General features: G+C 49.4%; 2 protein-coding genes across 6 annotated transcripts; one reads left to right on the top strand and one right to left on the bottom strand.

Moving 5' to 3' along the window:
* Window positions 1–2,559: 2,559 nt before the first annotated feature.
* IDH3B (isocitrate dehydrogenase (NAD(+)) 3 non-catalytic subunit beta) lies at window positions 2,560–7,992 on the top strand. Of its 3 annotated transcripts, XR_013961488.1 has the most exons (13): window positions 2,590–2,663; window positions 2,789–2,869; window positions 2,989–3,087; window positions 3,193–3,313; window positions 5,236–5,296; window positions 5,373–5,505; window positions 5,610–5,743; window positions 5,836–5,938; window positions 6,035–6,181; window positions 6,355–6,449; window positions 6,562–6,622; window positions 7,580–7,783; window positions 7,878–7,992. XR_013961488.1 is itself a non-coding variant. In XM_080685586.1 (12 exons), the coding sequence occupies exons 1-12, from the start codon at window positions 2,622–2,624 to the stop codon at window positions 7,664–7,666; spliced, it is 1,164 nt and encodes a 387-aa protein (XP_080541712.1). In that variant the 5' UTR covers window positions 2,560–2,621; the 3' UTR covers window positions 7,667–7,992. The 3 variants fall into 3 exon arrangements, 2 of the variants coding, with proteins under 2 accessions (XP_080541712.1, XP_080541711.1); XM_080685586.1 differs by having other exon boundaries at window positions 2,560–2,663; window positions 7,580–7,992; XM_080685585.1 differs by lacking the exon at window positions 7,580–7,783 and having other exon boundaries at window positions 2,589–2,663.
* Window positions 7,993–13,211, bottom strand: NOP56 (NOP56 ribonucleoprotein). 3 transcript variants are annotated; one of them, XR_013961487.1, is made up of 13 exons: window positions 13,129–13,211; window positions 12,885–12,974; window positions 12,423–12,537; window positions 11,658–11,819; window positions 11,290–11,488; window positions 10,768–10,955; window positions 10,535–10,686; window positions 10,252–10,352; window positions 9,745–9,893; window positions 9,397–9,518; window positions 9,073–9,210; window positions 8,806–8,923; window positions 7,993–8,431 (listed from the first exon to the last, which is right to left on the bottom strand). XR_013961487.1 is itself a non-coding variant. In XM_080685584.1 (12 exons), the coding sequence occupies exons 1-12, from the start codon at window positions 13,129–13,131 to the stop codon at window positions 8,906–8,908; spliced, it is 1,437 nt and encodes a 478-aa protein (XP_080541710.1). In that variant the 5' UTR covers window positions 13,132–13,209; the 3' UTR covers window positions 7,993–8,905. The 3 variants fall into 3 exon arrangements, 2 of the variants coding, with proteins under 2 accessions (XP_080541710.1, XP_080541709.1); XM_080685584.1 differs by having other exon boundaries at window positions 7,993–8,923; window positions 13,129–13,209; XM_080685583.1 differs by lacking the exon at window positions 8,806–8,923 and having other exon boundaries at window positions 13,129–13,209.
* Between the last annotated feature and the right edge of the window lie 207 nt (window positions 13,212–13,418).

The raw sequence follows: 13,418 nt of genomic DNA, 5'->3' as shown, positions 1-13,418 counted from the left end.
TGTACCCTGACCAGGAATTAAACCAAAAACTTTTGGTGCATGGGACAACACTCCAAACAACTGAGCCACACCTGCAAGGGTAGAAAGAGGTTTTGAAGGAGACAGCTAAATGCCTCTGAAGATTGAGGGCTCTGGTTGGGGTGGTAGGAAACTTTGGCCTTATTTGTAATCTACTAATAAAAGAGAAAGATGCAAATTGACCGTACCTTCGTGATGCCCACCAGCCAATCAGGAGCGAGTATGCAAATTAACTCAACAAAGATGGCAGGTTTATTTGCATACACAGGCGCTGAGCAGCTGGGGGCGGGGCCATGGCGATGACACAGGTGTTCCGCACTGCCCCAGCAGCTCCAGGCCTCTGGGCAGCATGGGAAGGCGGAAAGGTGGCTCCGGGCTGGAGCGAAGATGGTGCCGGCAGCCAGGGGAAGGAAGGCCCATTCTTGCATGAATCTTCATGCATCGGGCCTCTAGTTTACAATATTTTTAAAAGAGAAATGTAATCATTTACTTACTGTCTAATTAAAAATACCCAAGCATAAAATAAAACAAATAGGATTACAAAGGAAACTCATTATGTAGATATATAATAATGATAAAGAACCTTGTAACATAGTACTATGTGTGCTATTTTATTAATGAATTAAATAATAAAATCTAACATTGGGTCAAATAATATCACAGTAGGGATTAGAGTAAATGATATTTCAGGATACCTACCTCAACTGAAATACAGTATGAAAAAGAATTTATATTAGTAACAAAGTCAAGGGTATTACAGGTAGCATTGTAATTTCATTCTACATTAATAATGAAATAAAATGCTAAATTTCAGTGAGGTGTTATGAGGATAAAGATATGATTTTTGGCCCTAGCTGGTTTGTCAGTGAATAGAGCATCCACCTGTGGACTGAAGGGTCCGGGTTCGATTCCAGTGAAGGGCACATGCCTGGGTTGCAGGTTTGATCCCCAGTAGGGGGGGTGCAGGAGGCAGCTGATCAATGATTTCTCTCTCATTATTGATGTTTCTATCTATCTCTCTCTCTTTCCCTTCCTCTCTGAAATCAATAAATCTATATATACTAAAAATATATATATATTTTTGGATTTTCTCCATCCAAGTTCATTGTACTGATTTGTATTCATGGTCACCTGAAGGCTCTTTGGACTCCAGGTTAGGACCCCTGTACTAGATGATGTGTAAGCCTAGGAGACTGACATTCAATTCACCCATCCTCACACTGAACACTCATATATGCTCCATAAGAGCTAGAAGGAACAATCAAGATGGTTTAAACTTCCTCCACAACCCAAAAGACTGGTTAAGGAACTTTTTAAGAGTTCTGACTAAATTTCCCCATTCTCAGGCAGTGTCAGTGAGTTCATCAAGGTCAGGAGAACTCACCAAGCTCACAGGGAGAACACAATGTCCTTCAATGATGGTCTTGTTACCGATTGGTGTTACTGGCTGGGACCTTGGTTCTTTTCATTGAGGCAGAACAGATTTTAAGGTCAACAAAAATAAAAGTAAAGCAACATGGGGTTTATGGAAGATACATTCCAAATGAGGAACAGGTCAGTGGAGAGGGCGTAGGAGCCAGAGGTGGCTGAGCTGCTTTAGCTCACTGGGAAGTCAGAGAAAAGGGGGCCTTGGACATAGGTTCAGGGGTTAGTCTGGGAGGAGCTGTAGCTATCCATTTCTCCCCTGCTTGCAAGTCTCATGGGGTCCCTCAGAGATTGGGGGATTCTGCCTGTGGAGGAAAGGAAGGGGAAAAGGAATGGCATGGGCCTGCCCCTTAGGGATAGAGTGTGAGAGAGCGCGAGATAAGCTCCAAATTTCTGGGCTTGACAGGGGTATTTTCTGGGTGGGGCCTTTCACACGCATTCAGGGGAGATTGACAGAAACTATCTTTCTTCTGGGCATGCCCTTATCTATAATGTCTACAGGAAAACCCACAGAGGGCGGGGTCAAAACCGAATGCAAATTTTATTGTAATTAGTCCAGGGCCCTCGAAAGGTCACATTGGCATTGAGGTCATGTCATTTTCCTCTGGGCTTGCGCCAAGAACCGCTGGCTCCGAACCTGCCGGCTGGCGGTCTGCTGGGCCGCCCGTAGAGAGGGGTCCGAAGGCAATGTTGGTCCGACCCCTGCTCAGGGGGCACACATACCAATGATGGCCACCTTGTTCTCCGTCATGGACCCCAGGGCAGGCCTCACCCCCGCCGCTCATGTCTAACTTCCTACCGAACAGTCATCTCCTCTGCTTGAGTCAATCAGTGCCCTTCATCAGTCCCTTTCACCCTGCTGAGAGCCGCATGTGTCTCACCTCGGTATTCAATTCAGGTCTTCGTTTGCTAAACATAAAATCTGATATTATCCTTTCAAGTTACGTTGAAGTTTCAATATAAATTAAATATAGTGGCTGAAAAAAAAGAAATAAAGAAAGCGGCTGTGTGTTCCGTCAGTCTCCTGGGGAGGGGATAAGTAGAAGAGAACGGAAGGGAAAGACGAGAAGTGTGTGGGGGAGCTGGCTGGAGGAACCCTCCAGGGTCCTGGGACTGACCGGAAGTCAGGGTGCCGAGCCGCTCAGGCTTCGGCGTCACTTCCCTCGCGACTTCCTGCGATGAACATGGCGGCTCTCAGCAGTGTCCGCTGGCTGACCCGAGTGAGGCGGGAAGCGGGCCAGGCCGGGCCGGGCGGGCGGGGGTCGGCGGGGTTTTACCCGGCTCACCGTAGATTTCCGGGCGAGGGTCCAGGCCGACCTCACACACAGGCTGTGTCTCTTCGCAGGCGCTGGTCGCCGCCCCGAACCCTGGGGCATGGAGGGGCCTGGGTACTTCGGCCGTTTCGCACTCCGTCTCGCGGAGCCAGGTAAGCGCAAGGCCCGCTCGGGCCTCGCCCCCTCCTGTCCCCTCCCCGATTCCCCAGCCCTCCCCTCTCCCGGACTCCTGCTCCTACTCTCGCACCATCTCTGATGGCCCCGGTCGCAGGCCGAGGACGTGAAGGTGGAGGGCGCCTTTCCTGTGACCATGGTGCCAGGAGACGGCGTGGGGCCCGAACTGATGCATGCTGTCAAGGAGGTGTTCAAGGCGAGTTGCCTGGGGGGATCAGCGGCAGGGACGATGGGGTGGGGGGCGGTTTGGAAAGAACTTATTTGATCCTGACCCTGTAATTTTTGGGACCTGTCTCTGAAGGCTGCCAGTGTCCCAGTGGAGTTTCAGGAGCATTACCTGAGCGAGGTGCAGAACATGGCTTCTGAGGAGAAGCTGGAGCAAGTTCTGAGTTCCATGAAGGAGAACAAGGTGGCCCTCATTGGTATGTGTGTCCTCTTGCCTATGTGTCATTTAAAATCAAATGAAAAAAATATTCATTCAGCTTCCCTCTACACATATGACTACATGAACTCTCCCTGAGCTCCCATCGGTTCATGACCATTGGTTCCTTCCAGCTGGAACACAGGAGTTGAGAGATCATGTGAGCTGTCTCCGCAGGAATTTGGTGTCCGTCATGGGGCTATATACCATGGGTCGTCAAGTCTTGTTAATTGTGTTTATAGAATGCTACTCTGGCCACCACTTTTCTGTCTTCCCTCTGCTTCCCTCCTTGAATCTCCTCATTCGATTTTTTGGTTGCCAGTTCTGTCCCTGCAGTCCATTATCTGCATCTCTTCTCTTGGAAAGAGCAGCATGACTTTGCCAGGCCCAGCCTTAGCATAGGACCGTAAGTTCTTTATACAGTGACTCTCAGCTTTTCTGCCTTCATTTCCACAGCACTTGTTCTGTGCTATGGACTAGGCTGTGTTAGTGTCCAAATGTATGTACTACCTTGATTTATGCTGTTCCTTCTGCCCAGAATGTTCTGATGCTACCTGTCAGAATCCTCCTCACTCACTGTATTGGTCTCCCAGGACTGTCATAACCAATTATCACACAACTGGTGGCTTAAAATAACAGAAATTTTATTCTTTCACAGTTCTGGAGGTCAGAATTCCAAAGTTGAGGTTTTGGCAGGGCTCTCTCTGAAGGCTTAGGGGAGAAATCTTCCAGCTCCTGGTGGCACCTGGAAGCTCCTGGTGTTCCTTGGCTTGTAGATGCATCACTCCAATCTCTGCCTCTATCTTCATCTGGCTTTTTCCTCTCTGTGTCTGTGTATCTATTTCTACTCCTTTTTTTTTGTATAAGGGCTTGTCATTGGATTTTGGGCCCACCCTAATCCAAGTTGATTCATCTCAAGATCCTTAATTATATCTGCAAACACTATTTCTTTTTTTTTTTTTCCTAACACTTTCTTAAATAAGGTCACATTTATAGGTTGAGGTATAGAATATCACTTTGGGGGTTACTGTTCAATCTACTACACTCACTTTACCTAAGGTCTGGCTGAAGTGCCAGTCATTCCGTGATATTTCCTGATATTACCGCAGGGAATTTCTTTCTGTGTTTCTATGTATGTCATTAAGATCCTTTCCCATGGTTATTTATTTATTTATTTTAAAATATACATTTTTTTAAAAAAACTGATTTAAGAGAGGAAGGGAGAGGGAGAAAGAGATAGAAACATCAATGATGAGAGAGTCATTGTTTGGCTGCCTCCTGCACGCCCCCTACTGGGGATGAAGCCTGCAACCCAAGCATGTGCCCTTGACTGGAATCAAACCTGGGACCCTTCAGACCACAGGCCGGCACTTTATCCACTGAGCCAAACTGTCTAGGGCTTCTCGCATGGTTTTTAAAAACCATGTCCTTTTTATTATCTGTCTTCCTTACAATATTGTTTGCCCCTTGGGGGCAGGAGGTATGTGTTGTGTTTTTGGTTGATATACCTAGTACCTTCCTTACACATAGTCCATACTCAATAATTGTTGGTTGAGAAAATGTCAAATAGGTAGACACAGAAACATCAAGAAAGGTCACAGATCCCTTAGCATTGTTTCTCAACATATTAAACCCAGGTTCTTTGATAACATGAAAAAATCTTCTGTCCTTCTTTTAGGTCACTTTGAGGTTTCAACATACATGTGACTAAAAATAAAAGTGTTAGACAAAATGTTTCTGGTTTTAACTGCATTATTCTCCTTTGCCCCATCCCTCCAGAGAAGTTTAAAGGTCACTGATCGGGAGTGGGAGATGGGAGTCTGGGTTGCATTCTGTCACTGAGGGGATTGGACAGTGATCTGAGTTTCCTTGGGTTTGGCTTGTGCCTGACATTTCCCCACGCCTGCAACTTTGTTTGTGCAGGAAAGATCCACACCCCGATGGAGTATAAGGGGGATCTAGCCTCCTATGATATGCGACTGAGGTAAGTGGTGGGGGCAATGTGTCAGAGGGATTCTGGGGCACCAGGCACAATGTTGATGGCTTTGTCCCACCCCCAGGCGTAAGTTGGACTTGTTTGCCAATGTAGTCCATGTGAAGTCACTTTCTGGGTACAAGACTCGACACAACAATCTAGATCTGGTGATCATTCGAGAGCAGACAGAAGGGGAGTACAGCTCTCTGGAACATGAGGTGAGGTCCCAGAAATTGGGGAGCGCAGGGGTGAAGGTGGGAGAGAGGCATAGCGCCTTCCTTTCTTTCCAGTATCACTCAGCTATTTCTCTCTTCCTACCCAGAGTGCAAAGGGTGTGATTGAGTGCTTGAAGATTATCACTCGAACCAAATCTCAACGGATTGCAAAATTCGCCTTTGACTATGCCACTAAGAAGGGGCGGAACAAGGTCACGGCTGTTCACAAGGCGAACATCATGTGAGGGACATGGCTTTGCGTGGGGTAGGTTCCTGGGAAGGTAGTCCCCTGCACTCTCTTGGCTGAATCTGTTCCTTTTGGCCCATGTACAGGAAACTTGGGGATGGGTTGTTTCTGCAGTGCTGTGAGGAAATTGCTGAACTGTACCCCAAAATCAAGTTTGAGACAATGATCATAGACAACTGTTGCATGCAGGTAAGGCTCTCCTTGTGTGTGTACTCTCTCAGTGCTGAGGGAGGGCAGGGAGTGGAATTTACTTCTCTTCTCCATGCCAACATTTCTCCCTGTCAGCTGGTGCAGAATCCTTACCAGTTTGATGTGCTGGTGATGCCCAATCTCTATGGGAACATTATTGACAATCTGGCTGCTGGCCTGGTTGGGGGAGCTGGTGTGGTACCTGGTGAGAGCTACAGTGCAGAGTATGCAGTCTTTGAGATGGTGAGTGAGGGCACCTCCTCTAGTTCTGGGTGCCCTTCTTCTGACCTCAGGTTCCCCCTGATAGTTTCATCCCATGCCTCCTTTCAGTGTACCTGGCCTAACCTCTTTTCCTTGATCTTAGTTTCTGCATAATGTCTGCTCCCAGTGACTCTGGTCTGCCCTTCTTTTTACAGGGTGCCCGGCACCCATTTGCCCAGGCAGTGGGCAGAAATATAGCCAACCCCACAGCCATGCTTCTGTCAGCTTCCAACATGCTGCGACACCTCAAGTAGGTTGTGGTGGGCGGGAGGAGGAGGCCAGGTGGTGAGAGGGAGCACAGGTGGTGAAATTGGGGCCTGATGAAGGGGGAAATCTCAAATTGTTCCTCTCTACATTGACAGTCTAGAGTATCACTCCAACATGATTGCAGATGCAGTGAAGAAGGTGATAAAAGTTGGCAAGGTGAGTTTGGAAAGGCTGTGGGGTTCAAGGCCTCAGAACTACTCTCTGGGTAACCTGAATTGGGGTCTCCTTTCCCTATAGGTCCCCAGAACATCTGCTCTCTGATCTTGCCCGTCCCTCTCAGGGCTGCTCTTCACCTCTCCTCTCTTGGCTGTTTCATCCTCTAGATCAGCGGTCACCAACCGGTGTCTGCGGACCACTGGTGGTCCGTGAGGTCCAAAAGGTTGGCGACCATTGCTCTAGATCTCTTTTGCCTTTCAGTTCCCATCTGCTATTCTCTTTCCTGCTCCATCCATTGGCTCTTTTGTGGACATCTTTTATTATTTTTTAATCCTCACCCGAGGACATGCCGAGAGAGAAAGATCGATTGCCCTCCTTACATGCCCCAACTGGGGATCAAACCTGCAACCCAGGTATGTGCCAATTGGGAATCAAACCGGCAACTTTTTCGTGCACAGGACAATGCTCAATCAACTGAGCCACTCCGGGCCAGGCTTATTGGGCATCTTAATGCTGAATTTGTAGCTCTCTATCTAGGGGGAGAGGATGGTGATGGAGGAGCAGAGGGAGATAGCAGGCAGGATGAGGCAAGGGTGTCAGTCACCTTTTCCACCCTGGAAGCCCATCCTCATTTGCATCCCCCTGCCATTTTCTTCCTTCTACTTGTCTACAAGGCTTCTCATCCTGTCTCCAGTCTACATTTCCTATCTTCTCTCCTGCTCAGCCTCCCATCCATTCTGTCCAGGTTGCAATATCGCTCTAGTGACTCTGGCCCTCAGAAGACCTGAGTGGACAAGTCCATGTTCTTGCAAACCTAGCAACCTTCTTGCATCTGCTGCATTGTCTTCTTTTTGGCTGTTATCCCATCTTGGACTCCCACTTCCATCACAGTGCCCTACCCCCCTTCATGGGCTCTCTTCTCTTCTTTCCCACGGCTTTTGCCGGTGGTGGCTGTAGGTGCGGACACGAGACATGGGCGGCTACAGCACCACAACTGACTTCATCCAGTCCGTCATCGGCCACCTGCACCCCTATGGGGGCTAGAGCCCCCTTATTCCCTTCAACCTCACGAGGACCATACTACCTACATCTCCCTTCAGTACAGTGGACCAGAGAAGAGCCCTTAAACCTCTAAACCATAATCACCTGGGCAGAGCCTAGGTTATCCTGGGGCTGGCTTCCTTAGGGAAACTATAATGGGGGGAGGGTAGGGATGGGCCCAGGTCACAGGGGTGATGACAATTCTCCCCCACAGGTTCGAACTCCTGACATGGGTGGCTATGCCACCTGCCGAGACTTCACTGAGGCTGTCATTGATGCCCTGTCCCAACCACACCCATGTAAAGGTGTCAAATAAAGCATAAATCAACTCTTGTGAATTTTCTTTTATTGGGACATAGGGGGTGGGTAACTTGGTGGTTATACCCTACCAGGGTACTGTCCATTCTAATCCTCCTGGGCTAGCTTTTGGAGCTTTTTCTTTTTCTTGGAGCTCTTGTTGCTAGCAGCCTCTTCAGGTCCACTACTGAGAGGTTCCTCCTTCAAAGAGAGTTTCCTCTTTTTCTTGAGAACACTCCTGTTTGCTGCCTCTTCAGGTTCACTAACTGGTTCCGGTTTGGTTAAAGATTTCTTCCTTTTGGGAAGATTTCCATTGTTAGCTGTCTCAAGATCATTAACAAACTCCTCTGTGGAAAAAGATTTCCTTTTCTTGGGTTTGGGTAAAGAAACAGGTGGGTCTTCTGTTCCATTCTCCTGAGGAATCTCCTGGAGCTTCTGCTTTTTCTTCTTTTTAGGTTTTTCATTTGTTTCCTAAAGGGGGAAATGGGCATGAAACGGTGTCACTCACTGTATCAACACTCCCAGCCCCCACCCCATTAGAGTTCCAGCAATTAAGTAGGGCAGAAAAACTGGTGGAAATGCCCTAAAGTTGTCCAATGTTTCTGGGATGGCTTTTATATGGATAGAATTCTGGAAATCCGCCCCAAAGGTGACTCCCACTTAAAGGTGGGGAGAGATGTAATTAAGCCCGTAAGAGAAAACCCCACCATGTTGGTCACAATAAAACCACCATGCCTAGTTCCATAGGGGACCCTGAAATACTGTTTGACAAACTGGGTGCTATGAAAATCCCAGGGAAGACACACAGCCGAGAACCAAGAACAAACAGCAGGAATTCACACTACCCCCAGTTGAGGACTCCTGGCAGGCAGCCGAGGACAGAACACACTTGCCCAGGGAACCAGTGTGCTACAACCAGCTCTCTGGGCTCTTGAACAAGTTCTCTCAGCACCTATCTCCTTCCTATAGAATCAAGAGGCAGTTTTAGAGGTTCAAGTCCTTGTTTCAGTCCAAAGGCCTGGACTCAAGACTATGACTTTGAGGTCACATCCTTTGTTCTACTGTTGAAAATCCTACAACCCAGGATTTTCACTCAGGATCTGCCTACTGACCTCACACTCCTCTGGTGTACTGCTGCTGTTTTCTGGAGATGCAAGGGCAATTGCAGCCAGCCGTTTCTTTTCCTTCTTCAAGCGTTTCTTCTCCTGTTTCTCCAGCTTTCTAGTAATCTCAGCAGCCGCTTCCTCTGCCTGGCCAAAGAAAAGTGCTGAAAGGCTCTGAAGACCCCTGACCTAACAGAGGTTTCCCTCCTGGTTTCATTGGATCAGGCTCATTAAATCAGTTTTTTGCCTCCACTCTACAAGGTCAGGCTAAGGCAATTCATCACCTCCAACAGCTAGCTATGCAAAGCCCCACCTAGCAAAGCCCAAACTGACCTGTACCATTGCCTCCTTCATGACCTCCAGATTCTTTCGTGGAATCACTCCAGTCTCATAGAAGGATAGCCGCTCTTCCACTTGTTCTCGAAGCTTCTCCCCAAATACACTTGTGGGTACCTCTGGGTGTGTGTGTGTGGGTAAACAAAGCCTGTCAGCTCCTAAAGGGTCAAACTACTCATTCCCAGTATTTCCTCTACCCTCAGCTTCACTCAGACCCAAAGTATCAACACTCACTAGGTGAACTGCTGTTGACGAAAAATGTTACCATCATTGTAGAAGCTAAGGTATTCAGTCCCCCACTCCCTCCCAGCCCCTTCTTCACAAATGCCACTCCCTCACCCATACCAGAGAAGCAATCAATTCTCGAGGCAATACTGCATTTGTTTGCCAGGTATCGAGAGATGCGGCCTTTGTTCTTGGCAGCTGCTCGGCCAATGAAGGTGGAGTGGAAAATGAGTCCATATTTTGGGGTGTTACCTCTTGTCTTCAGGGCTCTGGGAGAATAACATTCAGTGGAAAGTTTACAACCAGAAATTTCAACCCTATTAGCCAAGGCAGCTCCTCCCCTCCCCTTTCCCTCAATTTCCAGAGTGAGCCTTAGGCTGGGGTGGGTCTAACCACTTCATGCCAACCCACAGCTCCCAAGGCAGAAGGCATCCAATGTCGCTGACCTGGAAACTTGGTCCCTTTGCTGGGCCCTGGGAATCACTCAGACACCAGGACAGGCCATCACCCCCATAGCAGAGGCCTGTATAGGTCAGGATGCCCTGGTTAGCCATCACTGTGATTCCCCAAACAAGTAGTGGACACCAGAAGTGGCACCTGAGTGCGGGCAGGTGCCCTCACTGGTACCTGAACAGGGCCTTTTCAGCCCCAAGGATCTGCACTGTGGATGCTGGATACTTGGCCAGGTTGGTGAGGCTGCCAGCATGAGCAATGAGACGTGCGCCTACCTGGAGAAGGATTCAAGGAATTAGTCACAGAAGCTGGTTTTGCCAACCTACCAGCTGCATAATCCTGCCTTACCTCTTCCCATCAAGTGCACGGGGAAAACACGGTGGATCAAGAAACAGAGCAGTATGGATATATAACTGTAACAGTCCTTATCCCCCCATTTTTGTTTCCTATGACTCACCGCTTCCCCAATTAGGGCTGACAGGCTGGGGGCCACTTGGCTCATCTTGGATCGCAGGTAAGTGTGCAGACTCTGGCGGTACTCTGACAAAGACACCACACGACTGGAGAAGCTTTCAATGTTTATCAAGTCAATGGCTGATATGTCCATACCTGAAGGACACCAAGTAGGAATGTAAGGGCCAGATAGTCAGAGTCCCATACCTTATTTTGGCTGCCATGCTCTGTACTGACCCATGGAGGACCGTGAGGCATCCAGAATAGCCTTAGCCTTGGCCCCATCCATTGTTAGTTCCTCCAGCTCCTCCAACTTTTCTTCATTCAGCTCCCTTCTGTTTCCAATGAACTGAGCGACGCGGCAGTATGTAGCATTGTCATTGATTATCTTCACCAGCTCAGGAAAGTGATACCCATACCACTCCCTGCAAAGAGCCACAATCACTCCCTGGCTGAGCTGCCATGTCTCAAATAAAGCTATAGCCACCATCTACTCTTGGCCCAGAGGAAGTGAAAACAAGTCAGATTCCAAACCTCCTTGACTCAATGTCTCCCCATTCACAATACAGACCAGGCAAAGAGCCCGAGCTGAGGTGTATATGGGGTAGGTTTACTCTGCCTCCTATTTCTGTACAGTCAGTGTAAGCACACAGCCTGTGGTAAGCACCAGGAGGCCCAGCCCCACCCCACATTGTTCTGCCCATAGGAGCCAGTCCTCATCTCAGGATCCAAAATGAGCTAGGCCATTCCTCCCCTTACCTGACACGCATGGAGAAGGTATTGATGTCCTTATCCAGCTGGTCCAGGAGACTAATGGACTGTATAATCATATTGTCCACCCGGTTCACATTAAACTTAACTTTGGCCCGAGAATAGCTGTGTCCCAACCCCAGCTGGGCTTTACAAGCAGACACATCAGTCAGGCCCTTCACCAGGTTGTGGAAGTGCAGACGAACTCCTGGAGGAGGGTAAGACTATGAGCAAGGGAAGGCTCTGAGCTAGCTCCTGCACCCAAAGGCAACAGCCAAGCAGGACCGCTACCCAGAAGCAACCCTAGGCACCCTAATGTTTCCAGAACCCTCCTCAATTAGGTCAAAAATGGCATAAATGCTAACAGATGGTCTCACCTCGAAGAATCTCAGCTATCACACCTCCAGTCTGGCAGTTGTACCCTAACTCCTCTTGTATAGCAGCACCAATCTTGGGGTCACCAACCCCCAGGAGTACTTTCTTCTTTTTGGTTGGCAGGTAAGTTTCCAAGAACAGGCGGAGGTCCTCATGAACAATACCTCAGGGCAAAAAAACAGAGCTCCCACTAACAGACTGCTTAAATCACAAAAGGGATCCTGTCACTTCAACTGTCGGTTAACAGACCATTGGTGCACCAGAGCATGCTGGGACGGTGTGCCTAGATCCCTCCGCTTTTGGCTTTGCTCAGAAGCATAGAGACATCAGTGATTGCACTCAGGGGATTGACAGATTCAAGTCATCACTGCAAAGCCTGCATTAACCAGGGGAGGCACAGAACTCAGGTACAACAGTACAAGTGTGAAATGCATAACTGAAAGCTTAAAACATACCGTGGAGCACCATGAAAATATTTAGTTCCCAATCTGCCTTCTGGGACCAAAAGGTCTAAGACTGCACGCTGAACTATGTGCTTTAAATATTAACATTTAGCCTACCATATCCCCCAGATGTTGAGCTCTGTTAAGACTACTCTAAATTACATCCTGTACACACCAAATACTACCCAGAACATATCAGATTTGGAACAAATTAGCCGAGGAAAGGCAAATACTATCACAAGTTCCCTAGGAAAAGGAACTAGACAATGGCAGGACCTATATATTGGCTTATCTTACTGAACTACCTGGAAGTAGCGTACTCACCTTCAGACACAGCATTGACATTTTCTAAGGCAACCTGGGATGAGGCAAAGGGACAAAAGGCCACGAGACGAACGATGTTGTGGAACTTGCCCAGATTGAGCACGCACTCCTCCACCTGGGGGGATGGAGGGAGGGGAGAAAGGGTAAGTGCCTTCCTTCCTTCGCTCTTGCCTGTAGGGCGCAGTAAAGCGGCGGTTCTCAGCACTGGTCATACATAAGACCTGACTGAACGCTTAAGGGAATGAACCTATCATGGGCCCTAAATCCCGGTTCTGCTCGTCGGTACAGGGTGGGAGAATTCTAAGTGATCCTAAGGCGACTCTAATCACTAAGACAGGTAAGGACCCTCTGCAAAGGAGCTTTCCGGCACAGAGCATACCCCAACGCGCGCGGTCCGCCACGTGGGAGCGCGCGGTGCATGCTGGGGTCGTGGCGGCCCGCGAGCCCACCACTTCCACCCACCTGCGGCTGCAGCAGGCTGATCTCCTCCACCTCCTTCAGCGCCAGCAGCGTGTAGCCGACCGCGTGCTCGAACAGCACGTGCAGCAGCACCTGGAAAGGAAGCCGGGGCGTCAGCTTCAGTGCGGCCCTCGCGTCTACCCGGCCCCACCCCCACGGCAGGCCCAAGCTCAGGCCCGAACCAAGGCCCGAACCCAATCCCAAAACGCGGCCTTCACTGGGCTTGCACACCACAACCACTCCTCACCATGGCGCCCGCTCCTGGCCCGGCTCGCAATGCGGCGAGCGGGCTCTGGCGCGCGGAACCAGGCTCCGGAAGCCCCGCCCCTGATCCCCGCTGACCAATCAGATGTCGGGGACGATACCTTTCCGGGCTTCCGGAGGGGTCCGCCGTGTGGTATCTCCCGGCGGGCACGGGGGTGGCGCGAGTGCTGGCGAGTGGCTTTTTCCGGCCTCTGCGGCAGCGCTCGCGGGCAGGCGGGCTTGGTTGCTGGGGACGCGTGGGCCTGGGCCGAGCCTTGTAGGCTGTAAAACAGT

The sequence above is a fragment of the Plecotus auritus genome (assembly GCF_963455305.1).
Source record: "Plecotus auritus genome assembly, chromosome: 8".
NCBI lineage: Eukaryota > Metazoa > Chordata > Mammalia > Chiroptera > Vespertilionidae > Plecotus > Plecotus auritus.
The sequence above is the reverse complement of the archived record's forward strand: the minus strand, read 5'-3'. Positions and strand labels throughout refer to the sequence as shown.

Coding starts and splice junctions, on each gene's coding strand:
- NOP56 (XM_080685583.1), bottom strand. Junction 11,489..11,657: donor GATAGCTGAGATTCTTCGAG/GTGAGACCATCT, acceptor ACCCTCCTCCAG/GAGTTCGTCTGCACTTCCAC. Junction 10,687..10,767: donor TGCCTCACGGTCCTCCATGG/GTCAGTACAGAG, acceptor GGTGTCCTTCAG/GTATGGACATATCAGCCATT.
- IDH3B (XM_080685585.1), top strand. CDS start 2,622: ATGAACATGGCGGCTCTCAGCAGTGTCCGCTGGCTGACCCGA. Junction 2,664..2,788: donor GTGTCCGCTGGCTGACCCGA/GTGAGGCGGGAA, acceptor GTCTCTTCGCAG/GCGCTGGTCGCCGCCCCGAA. Junction 2,870..2,988: donor ACTCCGTCTCGCGGAGCCAG/GTAAGCGCAAGG, acceptor CCCCGGTCGCAG/GCCGAGGACGTGAAGGTGGA.